Source organism: Coregonus lavaretus (genome assembly GCF_964263955.1).
Source record: "Coregonus lavaretus genome assembly, chromosome: 17".
Lineage (NCBI taxonomy): Eukaryota > Metazoa > Chordata > Actinopteri > Salmoniformes > Salmonidae > Coregonus > Coregonus lavaretus.
The window spans coordinates 13,753,158-13,773,418 of record NC_140004.1 but is presented as its reverse complement, the minus strand read 5'-3'; the positions used below and the strand labels follow the sequence as shown (position 1 = coordinate 13,773,418).

Genomic DNA, 20,261 nt, shown 5'->3' with positions numbered 1-20,261 from the left:
AGCCATGTCACTTAAAAACAGGCGGTCTTGAAAATATTAACTCTAATAAAAAGTGAATGACAGAAGAACATTTAAGTATATTTATATATAAAAATACATGAGAATACAAAAAAGTAGCAAAAGAAAGGGGATATAGGCTAAACACAATATAGAATTCACTGATACCTTCAATTCTCCAAGTGAAATAACCTTTCAATAATTCACCTCGAGAGACTTAGACACCCAGTGAAACATCAGAAAAAGCTTTTACAGCTGATATTCTCTGGTCCCTGCCCTGTGCATCCAAACCTAAGCAAGTTCAGGACTTACTAGCCTGCATTCTGAGGCTGTGTGTGGTGCAAATGAAACATAGGCTACCTATAATAACATTGAGGATGCCATATAATGACAAAGAGCTCAAATTAATGTCAACTATAGCCAGATTGATTTTGCAGCTTGTTTCGTTTTTTTTGCTAAACATTCCTATATGTCCATTAAGAAGTGTGTCTTACAACGACACACATCTGGAATAAAAAAAAAAGAAATATTCTGACAAGAGTAAAGAGTTAATTACGTCAATTAAGCAATTACATTTAAAAAACATAATTTAGCATTTCCTTTAAAGGAGAAAGCAACAAAGGCCATCTTAATTTCTTAACCAAGCTAACTCCCCCTGACAAAAAAAAGATGGATCCATGTTTCCCAGAGAAAAGTTACCCCATGGTCAAAAAGATGGATGAATATATTTAGCATTTATGCTTGTGTTACTTATACAAGCATTCTCTTACTGAGAAACTATGTGTAGAATCTTTTTTGGTATTTCCCCTGCCTACAACAATTCATCCCTGGACTTTAAAACCATTATACATTTTATTTGTACCACAAATAGATCTAATATTAAGGATTTGGGGAAAAGCAATTTAACAAGGTGCAACACAAAGATGGGTAACAAAGTGCCAAATTATATTCTGACAAGTCTGTCTCACTGCGTGTGTGCGTTTAGACAGGGACATGGCGCTAGGCCACAAATACTATGAAGTATGTTACAGCAGAAATTAATTCTGCAGCTTTTTTTTCACGATGGGACTCAAGTTAGAATTTTATGATCTTTGAGTGGGCGACTATTTGGGTCGTTTTCTAGGATTATGACATACTGGAGCAACGTACAGAAGGGGAACCCATCTGAGTCAACACTTTGTCCAGCCATTGCAGGGGTCCATTTAAATGCAGCTCAATCCAGCAGGGAGTGCTTGTGACAGTCTGCCGTCTGGGAGACAAAAACGACAACAACAAAGCCAAATTAGTGAAATCACTCGGCATGCAAGCAAGCACAGGAACATCACCCAAAAACAAAGGTTAGCCTGAACTTTTTTTTACTTCTTGCCCTGTAACAGAGGTATTGTTGAAGATTGACAAGTAACGTTTGAATACCCCTCCAGCTCCTTAAACATTCCAAACTGTCTACAAATCCAGAAAAGCGGACCATTAGCAAGCTACAATGTTATTTTATGTATGCCAATGATTACATTAACTTTACCTTCTTCCTCCGACTATCCATCTTCTACTAACTACTTAGATGTGTACAACTGCAAGAATAAAAGTATTATTGTAATAGTCGGTCATCATGCTTGCCTGTATTCAGCCCCCCAACCTTTGACAAAGCTCATGCGGATGGTGCACATCCTGGTGAGCTGGTACACAGCCTCAAAGCCCTGGTTTACGGACTGGGCCAGCAGTGCTGCAAACTCCTGGTTGTTAAAGATCTTCAGGTTACAACCTGAGGGGGCGAGGGGAGGAGAGGGTCAGCTGGGAATCATGTATGGACTTTGTTTACAACATAACAAGTAAAGCCTGCAGAACAAGTAAAGCCTGCTATCAATATTATATTGGCTGTAGAAGCAAGTAGGAAGACTAACTAAACCTGAGAAAACATATTAGTAATACTATGAAATTATTATAGAAGTGAGCACATCAGAAATCAAAGAGATGGTTTTTGTCTAAGTTACCTGGAGGAATTTTGCAAACGGTTGCTGGGTGCCATCCATACCGCTGGTTGCAGTTTGGACTCTGAACAAAGATGGCGCTATCACTGAGACACTCAGCAAACACCTCACCGCCAATATAGTACAGCCTGACTCCTCTTCCTGTGGAATAATGCAAAATATACTGAACAAAAATAAACGCAACATGCAACAATTTCAACGATTTTACTGAGTTAGAGTTCATATAAGGAAAACAGTCCATTGAAATAAATCAATGGATTTCACATGACTGGGAATACATTGGTCCCAGATACTTTTTTTAAAAGGTAGGGGCGTAGATCAGAAAACCAGTCAGTATCTGGTGACCACCATCTGCCTCATGCAGCACGACACATCTCCTTCTCATAGAGTTGATCAGGCTGTTGATTGTGGCCTGTGGAATGTTGTCCCACTCATCTTCAATGGCTGTGCGAACTTGCTGGATATTGGCGAGAACTGGAACATGTCATATACGTCGATCCAGAGCATCCCAAACATGCTCAATGGGTGACATGTATGGTGTGTATGCAGGCCATGGAAGAACTGGGACATTTTCAGCTTCTAGGAATTGTGTGCAGATCCTTGCAACGCGGGGCCGTGCATTATCATGCTGAAACATGAGGTGATGGCGGCGGATGAATGGCACAACAATGTATCTCTGTGCATTCAAACGCTCCCTTAAAACTTTAGATTTCTGTGGCATTGTGTTGTGTGACAAAACTGCACATTTTAGAGTGGCCTTTTATAATGTGTAATGATCATTCAGCTTCTTGATATGCCACACCTGTCAGGTAGATGGATTATCTTGGCAAAGGAGAAAAGCTCACTAACAGGGATGTAAACACATTTGTGCACAAAATTTGACAGAAATAAGCCTTTTGTGCGTAAGGAACATTTCTGGGATCTTTTATTTCAGCTCATGAAACATGGGATCAACACATTGCATGTTGTATTTATATTTGTGTTCAGTGTAAATAAGCATGAGTATTTCAGGTATAAAACAGTGCTGAGCTATTTTATTAAACTAATTGACCGACATCTCTTCAATTACTTTAATTCTAGGTCCAACATGCCGTTTCTTTAGAGAGAAATCAAATCATTCACGAGAGAAATCAAGTCAAGAACTATGTGGGATGATGGGCTGAAGTGTTCATTAAGCAAATATTCAACCTAGTTCAGCGCAGAAACGGGGTAATTTACTACAATGACCGTAATCCATTGTGCCAGTTTTTTTCAGGCTCAGAGAGGAAGAGGCGAAGTGAGAGGTTTCACTCTCGCCAAAATCTGTCTAAAATAAGCCCAATCCGTTTCTATGGGTTTATTTTGGACCTAAGCTTGTCGCCTGCCTTACCACCTTTGGGACGACGCCCATTGTTTACAAATCTCTGGACGGATACACTTTTACGCCTGCTACGTTAGATACACACCGCACGGAACACAACGACGAGAGGGACAGAGACAATTTGTTTAAGTATACCTTTATCTACCTTGAAGAACTAGTCAAATGAATTAGTCAGAAAGATCTACAGAATACTTAGGCAGGCTAGCTAAATTGGATGACTAAATATTAATAAAGTCGTGGCCTCCCGAGTGGCGCAGCGGTCTAATGCACTGCATCGCAGTGCTTGAGGCGTCACTTCAGACCCGGGTTCGATCCCGGGTCGGCGCACAATTGGCCCAGCGTTGTCCGGGTTAGGGGAGGATTTGGCCGGGGGGGCTTTAATTGGCTCATCGCGCTCTAGCGACTCCTTGTGGCGGGCCGGGTGCCTGCAGGCTGACTTCAGTCGTCAGTTGAACGGTGTTTCCTCTGACACATTGGTGCGGGTGGCTTCCGGGTTAAGCGGATGGGTGTTAAGAAACGCGGTTTGGCGGGTCATGTTTCGGAGGACGCATGACTCGACCTTTGCCTCTCCCGAGCCCGTTGGCGAGTTGCAGCGATGAGACAAGATTGCAATTGGATATCACTAAATTGGGGAGAAAAAGGGGGTAAAATACAAAAAATATAATAATAATAATGTCATCAAATAAAAACGAAGTAATATACACTACTGAAATATTTTATTATTTCATAGTAATTTCCTATTTCCTATTGACGTCTACCCAATGTGGACCTGACAGAGACAAATTGAATATTTTCAATGTTTTGGCAATTGAATGTTCACTATTTTGGGCTTTGGCATTTCCATTAAAAAGCTCTAAAAATCATTGTAACATCTTTATTTCATAATACATTTAATGTTTTTAAATTTTTTATTATCGAAAACCGTGATTATTTTTTATATTTTCGAACCGAAACGACCTCAAAAAGCACTAATCGCTCAGCACTAACAAAACATCTGTTAAATCACAGCACAAATCCTGTGCAAATCTGAATTGGCACCATATTCCTTTTGGCCAGAGCCTTCAAAAGTAGTGCACTACATAGGGAATAGTGTGCCTCTTGTGACGTAGCCCGTTGTACCTATGTGCCTCCTGGTCATCTCCACAGTGGCGTTCCTGTTGACGTTGGAGAGCAGTCCCAGACAAAAACGCTCTGAGTTGGAGGGGTCTGTGAAACCGTCCACGGTCAGAGAGGGCTGCGAAGCGTGGAATGTCTCTCCAACACGCTGGTTCAGCTCATAGTAAGCTATAGAGCACCAGAACGCAGGCTCAGAGTAAGTCACCGGCTGCAGGTCTGAAAAAAAAAAAAGGGGGAGATGTCATGATAAAAGGCAACTACACATGTTGACAGGAGTAGACCAATGATCTCCAGAGTGGGCACTGGGCTGTCTAAATAGTACTCAATGAATTTGGTCAAATTTCAGATTATAAATGACTGATGCTTCAGACATCGAGCAGGTGTGGAGAGACAGTTATTCTTACCCATGCTATGATTGACAGGTGAGAGGGTGCCGGGGGACAATTCAGCAGGAGAACCTGATAATAATACAAATACAAAATAAAATTCAGGAAATTATAAAGTTGCATGGTCGGATTTATTGTTGCAAAGAATCCACTAAGATATTTAATCAACAAATCGAAACGTGACAGTTTGACAACTGTTTTCTTACTTATTTTATGTTAGAACTACCTATTTGAGGTTAGTGGAATATACCTGTGTCCATACTTTGATTCATCGGTTGATCGCTGGCTTCCCCATCCTCACTTATGTATCCAGGTGGTGGCGTTTCTATAGTAACAGGGGAGGGAAAATACTGATGAACTGAACCTGATGTATCGTTATCATGACGGCCATTCGCATTTCAACTCATGGTAGATGCACAAACCTGGTATGTAGTTATTTGGAGGCTCGATCCCCGCAGGAAAGTTTGTGTTCTCAGGTATGGAATGAGTGTAGTCATCCAATGGGGGAAGTTCTGTCAGAATTTCAGAGTGTCTTGGCACAAGTACAGGAGGCAGAACTAGAGGAGAGAAGATTCTTCAAATGTCAAACAAAGTTCAAAGAAGTGACATCTTTACAAAATATCAATGAAGACTATTCCCACGTATCCCATCTTTTTTCATGTCTCATGCCAGCATAAATAATCGCACAACTAGCTGTTAACATGGGCTTTTATGGCACCTACAAGTCAGCACACACACTAGTGGTTCAAAAGACAACCTACCCGGGGTCTCCACCCTCTGGTAGTGGTAGGGGTTGATGCAGACCTCATCCTTCTTGAGGTGGAAGGCGTACTCGCAGGCCTCGATGGCACGCAGTTCATGGTGGCTGTGCAGGTCGGGCCATCGCCACATGCGGCAGTAGATGACATGAGGAAGACCCTTTCTGTGGGAGACCTGCAGGCGCCCATCCAGGGATCTGACAGGATGGGCAATGGAGGAAATAGATGAGAATTGAAAGTGTAAAGGAAGGAAGAAATGGGGGAGGAAACGATAGGAAGAAGAGAAGAAGAATAGATGGAGATGCATGTGGCCAGGAAGACAAAAGGTGGGGGTGTGGAGAGGGGAGGAGGGGAGTGATGAGGTGAGAATGATAGAGGCATGAATGGAATTTGTGTTCTCAATGTCTCTCACCCCCCTAGAATGATTACTTCCCACATCAAGGTTGTACAACAGTATGTAGCACAGGACAGTTGAGGATAGATAGTCACCTGGTTTGGTCAGGGTAGCTGTATAGGCCTGAGGTATCCCACTGTTCTATCGTATTTGGTGTACTCAGTCCCCATATTTCAGAGCAATTGCTGTGCACAGAAAAACCAAACAAAACAAAAACAAATGATAAACATGGGGCATGAGTCATTCAGAAATACCAGTATGGGTAATGTAAACATTAAAAGGCCTCTTTTATTAGAGTAATTTTCAATTAGGTATTTCAGGAACTGAAAAAAGACACGCCAAATAAGAGAAGCCTTTTGACGGAATAAAGAAAAACGGCATAAAATGGGAATACAGCAGAGGAGGCTGGTGGGAGGAGCTCTAGGAGTAGCGGTTCATTGTAATGCCTGGAATGGAATTAATGGAACGAAGTCAAACATGTGGTTTCCATATGTTTAATACTGTTCCATTAATTCCATTCCAGCCATTACAATGAGCCCGTCCCCTTATAACTCATCCCACCAGCCTCCTCTGGAGTATAGTAGTATATACAAAGAAACAGTATGCAAGACAAAAAAACATTACTAATGTTACTGTGGCATTGTACCAAATATTCTGAATAACTGAAACTTTTCCACCACAGCTGTGTAGGTTGGAAGCACTTGACTTAATCTTGAGACATTCAAGTAAACACAGAAGACACACAATGGGACTAAAAGAAAAGGAGGGTGCAACCTTGGAAAAAAAGTACATTTCCATTTAATCACCCTCTACAACTCACTTTGTGATTCTAATGACACGTAGAAAGAAATGATCAGAAAATTAACTCTAGAAATGAAATACAAATGGAATGGGGAAATATGATGTGATATTTGCTTCTGATACAATATCCAGAATCAGAATTCAGAGCTGATATAACCTACCGCAGACGTGGGACTGAATCTAAACTACAGGCTAGGCCTATATGTTTTGTGTTCCTAAAAGAGCTCTGAAATAGGTTCTAAACTTCCCTCTAATATACAAGCATGACACATGGAGATTGGCGAGTTGCAATCAGGGCTCTAAATTAAACACTCATTGGTAGCACTGCTGTGCCCAACTTAAAGTTAGGAGCACAACATAACATTTAGGAGCAACAGAAAATACGATTTTAAATTGATATACAGTGAGGGAAAAAAAGTATTTGATCCCCTGCTGATTTTGTACATTTGCCCACTGACAAAGAAATGATCAGTCTATAATTTTAATGGTATGTTTATTTGAACAGTGAGAGACAGAATAACAACAAAAAAATCCAGAAAAACGCATGTCAAAAATGTTATAAATGTATTTGCATTTTAATGAGGGAAATAAGTATTTGACCCCTCTGCAAAACATGACTTAGTACTTGGTGGCAAAACCCTTGTTGGCAATCACAGAGGTCAGACGCTTCTTGTAGTTGGCCACCAGGTTTGCACACATCTCAGGAGGGATTTTGTCCCACTCCTCTTTGCAGATCTTCTCCAAGTCATTAAGGTTTCGAGGCTGACGTTTGGCAACTCGAACCTTCAGGTCCCTCCACAGATTTTCTATGGGATTAAGGTCTGGAGACTGACTAGGCCACTCCAGGACCTTAATGTGCTTCTCCTTGAGCCACTCCTTTGTTGCCTTGGCCGTGTGTTTTGGGTCATTGTCATGCTGGAATACCCATCCACGACTCATTTTCAATGCCCTGGCTGAGGGAAGGAGGTTCTCACCCAAGATTTGACGGTACATGGCCCTGTCCATCGTTCCTTTGATGCGGTGAAGTTGTCCTGTCCCCTTAGCAGAAAAACTCCCCCAAAGCATAATGTTTCCACCTCCATGTTTGACGGTGGGGATGGTGTTCTTGAGGTCATAGGCAGCATTCCTCCTCCTCCAAACACGGCGAGTTGAGTTGATGCCAAAGAGCTCGATTTTGGTCTCATATGACCACAACGCTTTCACCCAGTTCTCCTCTGAATCATTCAGATGTTCATTGGCAAACTTGAGACGGGCATGTATATATGTGCTTTCTTGAGCAGGGGGACCTTGCGGGAGCTGCAGGATTTCAGTCCTTCACGGCGTAGTGTGTTACCAATTGTTTTCTTGGTGACTATGGTCCCATCATTGACAAGATCCTCCCGTGTAGTTCTGGGCTGATTCCTCACCGTTCTCATGATCATTGCAACTCCACAAGGTGAGATCTTGCATGGAGCCCCAGGCCGAGGGAGATTGACAGTTCTTTTGTGTTTCTTCCATTTGCGAATAATCGCACCAACTGTTGTCACTTTCTCACCAAGCTGCTTGGCGATGGTCTTGTAGCCCATTCCAGCCTTGTGTAGGACTACAATCTTGTCCCTGACATCCTTGGAGAGCTCTTTGGTCTTGGCCATGGTGGAGAGTATGGAATCTGATTGATTGATTGCTTCTGTGGATAGGTGTCTATTATACAGGTAACAAACTGAGATTAGGAGCACTCCCTTTAAGAGTGTGCTCCTAATCTCAGCTCGTTACCTGTATAAAAGACACCTTGGAGCCAGAAATCTTTTTGATTGAGAGGGGGTCAAATACTTATTTCCCTCATTAAAATGCAAATCAATTTAAAACATGCGTTTTTCTGGATTTTTTTGTTGTTATTCTGTCTCTCACTGTTCAAATAAACCTACCATTAAAATTAGACTGATCATTTCTTTGTCAGTGGGCAAACGTACAAAATCAGCAGGGGATCAAATACTTTTTTCCCTCACTGTATAGCCTATATTGGGCCTATATGAATTCTAGCTACTTTTGTGGATTATTAGGCTTCTACACTGTGTAAAAGCACTACCTATTGAGATTAATTACATAGAAAATTATACACTCAACCCTCTTTAGTCTAAGCCTTTAGGGGGTGATATCTAGTAAGCTAATACACAGATTGTTTTTAAAGATGGTCATACCATGGATCATTTAGCTATTTGATTTGGACTTTTAGGACCCCTGTAGGTATACAAAAATATATAGCGATACAGTACCAGTGAAAAGTTTGGACACCTACTTATTCCAAGTTTTTTTTTTCTTTAGTTTTACTATTTTCTACATTGTAAAATAATAGTGAAGACATCAAAACTATGAAATAACACATATGGAATCATGTAGTAACCCAAAAAAAAGTGTTAAACAAATCAAAACATATTTTATATTTGAGATTCTTCAAATAGCCACCATTTGTGTGTGTTGTGACTAGGTAGATACAGAAGACCAAGTCCATATTATGGCAAGAACAGCTCAAATAATAAAAAAGAAACGACAGTCCATCATTACTTTAAGATATGGTCAGTCAATCCGGAAAATTTCAAGAACTTTGAAAGTTTCTTCAAGTGCAGTTGCAAAAACCATCAAGCGCCATGATGAAACTGTCTCTCATGAGGACCGCCACAGGAAAGGAAGACCCAGAGTTACCTCTGCTGCAAAGGATAAGTTCATTAGAGTTCAAAGCCTCAGAAATTGCAGGCCAAATAAATGCTTCACGGAGTTCAAGTAACAGACACATCTCAACAGCAGAGGAGACTGTGTGAATCAGGCCTTCATGGTCGTATTGCTGCAAAGAAACCACTACTAAAGGACACCAATAATAAGAAGAGACTTGCTAGGCCAAGAAACACGAGCAATGGACATTAGACCGGTGGAAATCTGTCCTTTGGTCTGAGATTTTTGGTTCCAACCGCCGTGTCTTTGTGAGATGCAGAGTAGGTGAATGGATGATCTCCGCATGTGTGGTTCCCACCGTGAAGCATGGAGGAGGTGGGGTTATGGTGTGGGGGTGCTTTGCTGGTGACATTGTCAGTGATTTATTTAGAATTCAAGGCACACTTAACCAGCATGGCTACCACATGTTACGCCATCCCATCTGGTTTGCGCTTAGTTGGACTATCATTATATTTAAACAGGACAATGACCCAAAACACACATCCAGGCTGTGTAAGGGCTATTTGACCAAGAAGGAGAGTGACGGAGTGCTGCATCAGATGACCTGGCCTCTACAATCACCCGACCTCAACCCAATTGAGATGGTTTGGGATGAGTTGGACCGCAGAGTGAAGGAAAAGCAGCCAACAAGTGCTCAGCATATGTGGGAACTCCTTCAAGACTGTTGGAAAAGCATTCCTCATGAAGCTGGTTGAGAGAATGCCAAGAGTGTGCAAAGCTGTCAAGGCAAAGGGTGGCTATTTGAAGAATCTCAAATATAAAATATTTTGATTTGTTTAACACTGTTTTGGTTACTACATGATTCCATGTGTTATTTCATAGTTTTGATGTCTTCACTATTATTTTCTATGTAGAAAATAGTAAAAATAAAGAAAACCCTGGAATGAGTAGGTGTGTCCAAACTTTTGACTGGTACTGTATATATAAAAGCAATTATTTGCTGAAACATTGAATTTGACCTTACTGCTATTAGCCCATAGAAACGCATTGAATAACACATTCATACATGCCAAAACATAGTATACATATATTTTTTAAATCAAAATGATGTACGTTTTGAAGTGCCTGCCCTATATCTGAAAGATATAAGAAAGCTCATGATAGGCTTGGGCGATATACCGTATACCGGGGTATTTAGAAATACCGACGGTATGATTTTCAATACCGTGCTACACCACTGCTTATAACTAACTATAAGTTAAGAATAACTATAAGAAATCTAATATGTGTCAAATAAATTATATCCAGCTCAGGGCTCCAGCTATGCATTTGGTTTGCTAACTTGCTATCTAAGTGGCTAGATGTCAAGATCAAGCTTCTTGGTTACAGCAGATGCATTCAATCCCCTCATGGATCAAGATTCCCGTTGCCTAATTTGTTTTGTGCGTCGAAATAGCGCCCCTTGTGTGCACATTCGGTAATACTGTATTCCCCGGTATAATACAGAAACGATATGAAAATCTGGATCGCACCAAACCCTAGCTCATGGCATGCAAATGTAGACCCACATTTAAAGTTTGGGCATATTCTACTTATTAACTTTTTTACTGCCTGGTACCGGGTTACCTTCAGAAAAGTATTGTGAAGCTTGTGGGCGTGAATTCTAGGGTTGGGCGATGTCTGGAATGACACATTGTTCCATCGTCCAGTCCAAACATCGTTGATATACGATTGTATCGTTTATTTTTTTTCTTTGGCCGGAAGAACGCAATAGAAAAAGGATACATTGGTTATATAAGAACTGTGATTTGGTGCATAATGTAATTCTTATTTAAATTGTTACAAAAGCCACACAATGTCATTAAATCACTGTTCAAACAAAATTGCAGAATTATTTTCTAATTGGTAGGGCTATGTTTCTCAGATATCAGTTATATTAGCCTACCTTTAAAAAAAACGAATATTATAGCTGTATCAAGTGTAGGCTATTGTCATTTCTTCTTGATAATCTGGGTTAGCGCATTTGCGACATTCTTCCATTAGGCTACTTTCCGACAGTTTCAGACTGTAAAAAAATTTTTTTTTTAAGTGACAGGATTTCACTTAGTAACTATATTATAGACTGCCTTCGCTAAATCAGAAAGAAACGATGGCTGACTTGGTGGGAAAGAAAACTATGTGTTCGCCTTTTTGGCAGTTCTTCGGTTTAAGGCTGAATGATAAAGGTGAGCCAGCAGACCTGACCCAAGTCACTTGCAGAATATGCAAAAAGATTCAGGGCAAAGGATGGACAGACTACAAACCTCCGTCATCCTGCAGAGTTAGCTACTCTGGGGGAGACCATGCTGGTGTTCCTTGTTATAAAGAATGTTACAAATAATTTGTTTTATCCGATAGTATATTTAGGATTTTTACAGTTCGATAGGCAGAAAGGCACAGCCTAAGGATGATAGACCTACTCATTTTTAGCCCAACGTTCATTTAAGTGTTATAAAGAATGTTACAGGCTAAATAATAACTTGTTTTATCTGATTGTTGTTGACTTCTATATAAATGCACAATTTGTAAGCTATTCAAATTAAAGTTGTTTGTGAGACAAATCCAATTTTATTTTTTGTTCACACTTATGGAAAGTGCTGCTGCAGGAGTTTTTCAAGTACGTTGTGCAATTCAAGAACATTAATAAACACTTAGACAATATTAAATATTAGTTTAACTTGTCAAAGTAACGTTTACTGCAACTGTTATTGACGGTAGCCTATGTGTAGTCCTATATTATTGGCTGTTTGGTTTGCAAGGATACATTTTCCAACAGCACAATTTATTTTGCCAACACGTTGGTCAAGTAAAGAAGAAACGTATCAGGTTTGTTTAAACTTCCTATTCGATTACTCTCTTGCAATTGTTTGTTCTCTCTCTCTCTCGTTGTTACTATACTATGTGTTATTTAGGCTATTAGCAAACAACTTTGAGATGGAACTCCGTTAGGCCTATAGATTCATTCGATCGTTGATCATGAAAGAGTAGGCTATGCCTAGGCCAACAAGTCACATTCAAATCAAATGGGGATTAGAGAAAAAAGGGGAAATTAAGATTTTAAAACAATAAGCAAGACAACGGCGTGTCCGCTGCAAAAGGCCCATGATCATCCGACTTTGGAGGAGAGAGAAAAAAAACATGTTAGGCCCTATCTGACCTTTTGTGCTGCTTTGATGCTCTTCGCTCCTTCTACATTGTTCTCTTGCATTATGTCAATACACTTACAGTATGTATTGAAAATGTAGGCTATGGCAATTAGGGAATAGGCCATTTGGCACGGCGGCCTGCTGTGTGCTCAATGCGCTGCCCGACTCCAGCGTGCAGTCAAGCTCAAATATGCTAAACCATCGCTGGTGATGCCATCGTGGCGTTACAATCGACGATGCAATTGTAAAATCACCCAACCCTAGTGAGCTCAAACCATTGACTTTACAGACATTTGTGAGAAGAAATAAAAAAGTGGGCAGACCGAAGGGACTGACGTCAGACGAGTCCTGTGAAGCTTGTGGGCGTCGTATAGCAAAACAGGCAACATGTCTGTGTTCGTGAGAGTCTCTGTTTTTGATAGTGGAGTCCTAGCTCAAACCGTTCAGGCTTTACAGATGTTTTCGTGAACAGTCACTTTTTGGCATCCTCTCATGTCTGACAAACACCGCTTTTGGGATGCGCCAATCTACTATTCAGAAGCCTGACACCAGCGGATTCTATGGATTGAGACGAAGCCCATGCAAAAATCTGGAAGTTTCTAGCGTAAACACACAGGGTTTTATTTAATAAAACGTGATGACATCACCGATTTCCGCAAGGGCGCGGACATCGATCTTAGAGGGTTTTAAAGAGCGCCAGGTTGGTGAGTGACGACATGCAAGAGATCAGTCATTCATTAATTGCTATGATCATTGATCTCCTGAAGAAGCTATCCCTTTTCCTTTATTTGTTCCCCACAAATGTTTGGATATACTGGTAAAGTAACCAGGTTCTTAGCTAGCTAGCTACCTAATGAAGTAACATGATTGAACAAGGTGTAAACAAATGCCCACGGGTGGTTTTGGTACGACCCACGACATGGTAAATGAAAGTAAAATGCAGCCCGCAAACCGGTCATATTGTTTGAACTGTTCGGGCTAGAAACAAGCCATTATCTCTGTAGGAATGGTGCAGCCGTGACAGGTACGAATCTGCGCTCTTTTTTCTCTAGGGCACTTCGAAATAACGGTACAGCGAAGCCTAATCATTGCAACTATTATGTGGGAGATTTTTTTTCCTTTGCACTGGTGCTCCCAAAATAGAATGTCTGGTCGCACAGCAAAATATTTAGGAGCATATGTGAACAAAATGGTCTAACTTCCGAGCCCTGGTTGCAATAAATTCTTCTTTCAATTTCTTTGCAAGACCATCAATTATTGGCTTACAAAATATATTGATTCCACCTGTCAACAAGATCTATACCAATTTACTCAGTATCTAATACACATACAAACATCTGAACTGTTCTTACCAGGTCATCAATGAATAAAAGGTTATTTTACAACATACCCAGAGAACATGTTCTACTCTAGGACATCAAGGTTAACTGGCTGATAAGGAATGTTCTCACCCTACATCCTCAGACAAATGTCATACAGTGCCTTCAGAAAGTATTCATTCCACATTTTGTTGTTACAGCCTGAATTCAAAATTGATTCTCACCCATCTACAGACAATACCCCATAATGACAAAGTGAACATGTTTAGACATTTTTGCAAATGTATTGAAAATGAAATCTCATTTGCATAAGTATTCACACCCCTTTGTTATGGCACTCCAAATTAAGCTCAGGTGCATCCAATTTCCTTTGCTCATCCTTGAGATGTCACTACAACTTGATTGGAGTCCACCTGTGGGCAATACAATTGTTTCGGCATGATTTAGAAATAAAACACACCTGTCTATATAAGGTCCCACAGTTGACAGTGCATGTCAGAGATATACCATGAAGTCCAAGGAACTGTCCGTAGGTCTCCGAGAAACAATTGTGATGAGGCATGTATATGGGGAAGGGTATAAAACAATTTCTAAAGTGTTGAAAGTTTCCAAGAGCACAGCATCATTGGGAAATTGAAAAAAATATGGAACTACCCAAACTCTGGCCGTCTGACCAAACTGAGCGACCAGGCAAGAAGGACCTTGGTCAGGGAGGTGACCAAGAACCCAATGACCACTGACAGAACTACAGAGTTCCTTGGCTGAGATGGGAGAGCCTGCCAGAACGACAACAGTCTACAGCAGGGTTCTTCAATTCCGGTCCTGGAGGGCCGAAACACCTCTGTTTTTCATCCTCTCCTTCTAATCAGGGGCTAATTCAGACCTGGGACACCAGGTGAGTGCAATTAACTACCAGGTAGAAATAAAAAACAGAAGTGTTTCGGCCCTCCAGGACCGGAATTTAAGAATCCTGGTCTACAGCAATTCACCAATCTGGGCTTTATGGGAGACTGGCCAGACGGAAGCGCGACAGCACACCTGGAGTTCGCAAAAAGGCACGTGAAAGACAGAGCATAAGGTCTGATGAGACAACAATTGAACTCTTTGGCCTGAATGCAAAGCAGGCACAGCTCATCACCCGTCTAACACCATACCTACCGTGAAGCATGGTGGTGGCATGCTATGATGAGGAAAAATAATCTATTTCATAGATTTTTTTAAATTCAGGCTGTAACAACAAAATGTGGAATAAATCAAGGGGTATGAATACTTTCTGAAAGCACTGTACAAGTACATGGTGGGGTGCTGAGTCAGCATTTACAAAACTAACTGTAGGACAACTTCTGAGATTCAATGGAGGACAGAAAGATTTAAGTATAAAATGTAAAATAATTTGGGAGTTGATAAGACCTCTATGTTTTAGGACCTTGTATGTTACAGGCTGTTTAAAGAAAGAGGAGGCCACTAGAGGGCTAGCCGATAGTAAATACATGGGTAAAATAATCATCTCCAGACAACAAAGATTTCTGATGCAAGGTCAACTGTAAGCTGACCCTAGCTCTGTGTTGTTACCTGGCATGAGGTTACGTACCTGGGGATGGTGACACACTTGGTGTTGCAGTTCTGGGTGGTGATGGCCTTCTCCAGCTCGTCCAGCTGTCCAGTCTTCTTCAGCTTCTTAACCAGGCTCTTGACAGCCTTCTCACACCACTTCTCCTCCTGGCCATTCTGCTCTCCACCCCCTGCTCCCCCAGGGCCGCTGGCTGACTTCTTCCACCCCAGAAGCCTCTTTACGACCGGAGGGGTGAAAGGCAAGATGGAGGACATTTTGGGTGAAGCGAGGAGGAGTCTTGAGAGAACTCAAACACACTCAGAGGCAGAGGGGACCTGGAGGAAGGGAGGCACAGTTTGGCCCTTTCTCTGGTGTGGTCCCTCTGTTTTGTGAGGAATCACAGGGCTGGCGTGAGGATGAGCTAGATATGTGCAGAAGAGATGACACCTGAGGAGGGGAAATCAAACAGGAATTCAGTAATGAATGTCTGAATAAAGAGATTGATGTGTGACGTGACAGTGCATTCAATTGTGTGTGGGGTCCTTTTCAAAGTGAATGGGTGGTCTTGAAAAACTAGTTAAATCCCTTATCCACCATAGCCGATTAAACTCAACCCCACAATTTATGATGGAGTTGAGCAGCGACTAGTGTGGTTGAACTGGAGCTCCGACGTTCTGTGTAATAGCGGGCTATTCTTTGGGTGCTGAAATGAAAAATATGCGACGTCGGAGCGCCAGTCTGCCCACACTAGTCGCCGCTCAACTCCATTGTAAATCCCCACGGGGAGTTGAGTTTAGGCAGCTAATCCCACCATCACATCCTTTTATCAGCAACAATTGCAGTTACATTAGCCAGCAGATCAGACCCGCCCACTTACAGCTGCACTAGGGTCAGACAGCATTCCTGTGTACATCGAGTATACAAAACATTAGGAACATCTTCATAATATTGAGTTGCACCCCCCAAAATGTATTTAATTGTAATTTGTCAATCTACTCAAAATACTTTGTCAAAGTGAAATGTTTTTTTATTAATAAAAATTAGTTAACTAAAATAGTCGTTGCATACGTATTCAGCTCCTTTGTTCAGGCAAGACAAATTAGTTCAGGAGTAAAATGTGTCTTAACAAATCACACAAGTTATATGGACTGTGAAATAATAGGGGTTCCAGGGCTGACCCCATTTAGTCGACTGGTCGATTGTTTGGTCAATAGGCTGCTGGTCAACCAATATTTTTTTATTTTTTTGTCGAGCAGTCGCAAAATACATTTTTTCTCTCTCAGTGGACTAATTCATTGAGGAGGCTGCGGGGATGCCACGGTCCAAGAAGAAGCGGAGTGTGGCTAAGATGCACAAGGCATTTCTCTCTCTATTGAATGTGCTCTTTCCCGCCATTTCGTGCGCATTCAGCATTTCATAACTTCATTGTGTGAATAGTTTGCCATTTGATTGTTAATGTCTATCAATTCCCCATTACACATCAGCAGTAGCCTACATTTACCGTTAATTCCCATAATTTCTAATCTACAATGTTTGTTTGGTTACGATAATTTCTGTTAATGCATTCACACCGGTCTCAGTGGACTAATTCAATGCGGAGGCCGCGGGGATGGCATACCAGTATCAGCAGTAGTACATTTACCATTCTAATCTACAATGTTTGTTAAGGTCATTTCTGTTAATGCATTCAATATATTATTATTACGGTCATGTACCATTCCCATTGTCGGAGTGGACACACTGTTTGCAGAGCTCACAACCTATGCTACACTTTAACAACAGTTTGGGGAAGGCCCTTTCCTGTTTCAGCGTGCACAAAGCGAGGTCCATACAGAAAAGGTTTGTCGAGATCGGTGTGGAAGAACTTGACTGGTCTGCACAGAGCCCTGACCTAAATCCCATTGAACACCTGTAGGATGAATTGGAACACCGACTGCGAGCCAGGCCTAATCGGCCAACATCACTAATGCTCCTGTGGCTGAATGGAAGCAAGTCCCCACAGCAATGTTCCAACATCTAGTGGCCCTCCTGTAGCTCAGTTGGTAGAGGATGGGGCTTGCAACGCAAGGGTTGTGGGTTCGATTCCCATGGGGGGGGGGGGGCAGTATGAAAAATGTATGCACTCACTAATTGGAAGTCGCTCTGGATAAGAGCGTCTGCTAAATGACTAAACTGTAAACTGTAGTGGAAAGCCTTCCCAGAAGAGTGGAGGCTGTTATAGCAGCAAAGGGAGGGACCAACTCCATATTAATGCCCATGACTTTGGAATGAGATGTTCGACGAGCAGGTTTCCACAAACTTTTGGCCATGTAGTGTATTACTATTATGATTTCAGACGTTCAATCCTTACAAAATAAGGAAGACTCAATATTCTCAAGTTTTTCCTCTATCTTCATTAGGAAGTTGTGTAATTGGCAGTTTGTTGAAAAAGCGTAGATGTTTGTATAAGATACACACTTTCACATTTTTTCTTGACTTTTGTATGTCATATCATTTGAAAGGGCTGTTTCTCAGCTTTCAAAATATGTATCATGTTTTCATATGTTGTTTGACATTAGCAAATTATGCTCATTAATGCACGCAGAGTTTATAGTCTTTCAGCCATTTTTGGGAAATCTTGCGAGTGATGCAACAATGGCGATTTACAGTTAGCTGATGTTCTAAAGCCTTGTGTTTCCATTCCCCTTTAATATACACAGGAATGCTGTCCAACTCTAGTGCAGCTATCAGCAAGCGGGTCGGATCTGCTGGCTACAGCAACAAGTTAACATCATAGCTACCATTGTTTGCGAATATACACATGTACAAAAATAATATTTAAATACTAGCAGTACGGGTGGATGCTGTATAACACCACATCTTAATTTACCGGGTGGTTAGCTAGCTTCCGTGATAAATTGTTCAATTGATAAACTCCTATGCTGGTTAGATTATATATTGTAGCTACAAGTAGTAGAAAGCTAGCTATCTCGGCTAAGGCCGGGGCTAGCTAGTTATCCGGCCCATAGCTAACGTTAGCTAGTTAATACTTCCAGGCCGGTTGGTTGATGATGGCCATTTTATCAGCAGTAAATCTACTAACGTTAACTATATAGCTAGTCAAATTAGATAGTCATATTAACAATTGATTACTCATAAGGTAGCTATAAAAAGCGAAGGAAAGTATTGAGTACATAACGTGTATGGTTGGAGTACATTATCGCCAATTCCTTTTGTTGTGCCACTCTAGCTAACGTTAGCTAACTCAAGCTTATTCAATGCAGCTAACGTTCGCTAAATGACTAGCTAGCTAGTTCGCTAATGTATGCTATAATGAAACAATGATTTGCTGGAGACATGATACACCACCATCATCATCATTGCCAGTTAGAATAACAATCACATGTTATGTTAACACTTAAAGTGATAAATAACAGCTAGCCAAAATAAAACCTAGCAGCTAACATCACAAAAGTCGAGGGAAAATGAAAAGCATTGCATTACCCCCTGATGATGAGAATCACGAACTCTTCGCTGTGTAACGATATATGCAGTAAACAAAGGGGGAAACCTTTCTTTTAAAACCAACTATAAATGTAGTTGCTATCTCGACGAGAAGATTGCTGCCTTTTCTCAAGTCTGATAACTAGCTAGCCGCTTAGCTTCACAAGTTAGCTAGACCTGAACAAGAAAGACACCCTAGCAAGCTAGCTGCATTCAGAATCTTAATCCCTCCTCTTATCACCTGATTGGATCAAACAAGCCAATCATATTATTTTCGTATATCGGATTGGTCTACAGCAATGTCAATCTTTTTTGTTTATTTGACAGCATGGTTTATTTTCCGAATCTGTCGTTGACATTGTCAGAGTGAGGAACTAGACAGCGATCCATAATTTTTTTAATAAATTGTCAGAGTGAGGAACTAGATAGCGATCCATTAATTTTTTATAAATTGTTATAACTGCTAAACCTTTCTCATATTCCATAAAAACTAGAGATGAGGAAAGAAATATTGCATGTAGCGGCATACCCTAATTTGAAATGATGCACAATTGGTTCCACAAAGATAAGATTTCATGCGGAAAAAATCCAGGCAAAGGCTACTTTAGATAACAGGTTGATGAGACAACTTTATATGACGTTTCTGTTTCAAAGTAGTAGTAACCGCGGTTGGTGTATCTCTCATTCCTCCTTTGAAATCAGTGATCTAACACATCTGAGAAGCAGGTTTCAAAGCTCTTCCTAAATCAAATCAAATTTTATTGGTCGCATAGGCCAACACATATTTTGCAGATGTTATCGCAGGTGCATCATAATGGTGTGTATATAATGGTGTGTATAGACAGTATGGACAGTATATAAATAGGAAAGGTGTGTACAGCAGTAGTTATATAGGATATACATATGAAGTGGGTAACAGTATGTAACATTATTAAAGTGACCAGTGTTCAATGACTATGTACATAGGGCAGCAGTCTAAGGTGCAGGGTAGAGTAACAGGTGGTAGCCGGCTAGTAACAGTGACTAAGTTCAGGGCAGGGTACTGGGCAGAGGGGCTTGTGGTGACTATTTAACAGTCTGATGGCCTGGAGATAGAAGCTGTTTTTCAGTCTCTCAGTCCCAGCTTTGTTGCACATCTTTTCTTTTGTCTGTAATGTATTTTTCGTTATGTGTCGGACCGCAGTAAGACTAGCTGTCGCAATTGACGTCGGCTAATGAGGATCCTAATAAATAACATCAATCCTTATTAATTCATACAGCATATACCGCCACTACACTA

At 41.0% G+C, this 20,261-nt stretch overlaps 1 protein-coding gene across 2 annotated transcripts; it reads right to left on the bottom strand.

The window, feature by feature from the left end:
- Positions 1 to 451: 451 nt before the first annotated feature.
- LOC311144287 (mothers against decapentaplegic homolog 2) lies at positions 452 to 19,170 on the bottom strand. Of its 2 annotated transcripts, none has more exons than XM_084180302.1 (11): positions 18,983 to 19,170; positions 15,539 to 15,946; positions 6,092 to 6,181; positions 5,606 to 5,799; positions 5,267 to 5,401; positions 5,095 to 5,169; positions 4,863 to 4,916; positions 4,462 to 4,674; positions 1,986 to 2,123; positions 1,612 to 1,756; positions 452 to 1,246 (listed from the first exon to the last, which is right to left on the bottom strand). In XM_084180302.1, exons 2-11 carry the CDS (start codon positions 15,772 to 15,774, stop codon positions 1,123 to 1,125), a joined length of 1,404 nt encoding a protein of 467 aa, XP_084036428.1. In that variant the 5' UTR covers positions 15,775 to 15,946; positions 18,983 to 19,170; the 3' UTR covers positions 452 to 1,122. The 2 variants fall into 2 exon arrangements, with proteins under 2 accessions (XP_084036428.1, XP_084036429.1); XM_084180303.1 differs by having other exon boundaries at positions 5,107 to 5,169; positions 18,983 to 19,157.
- Positions 19,171 to 20,261: the final 1,091 nt, after the last annotated feature.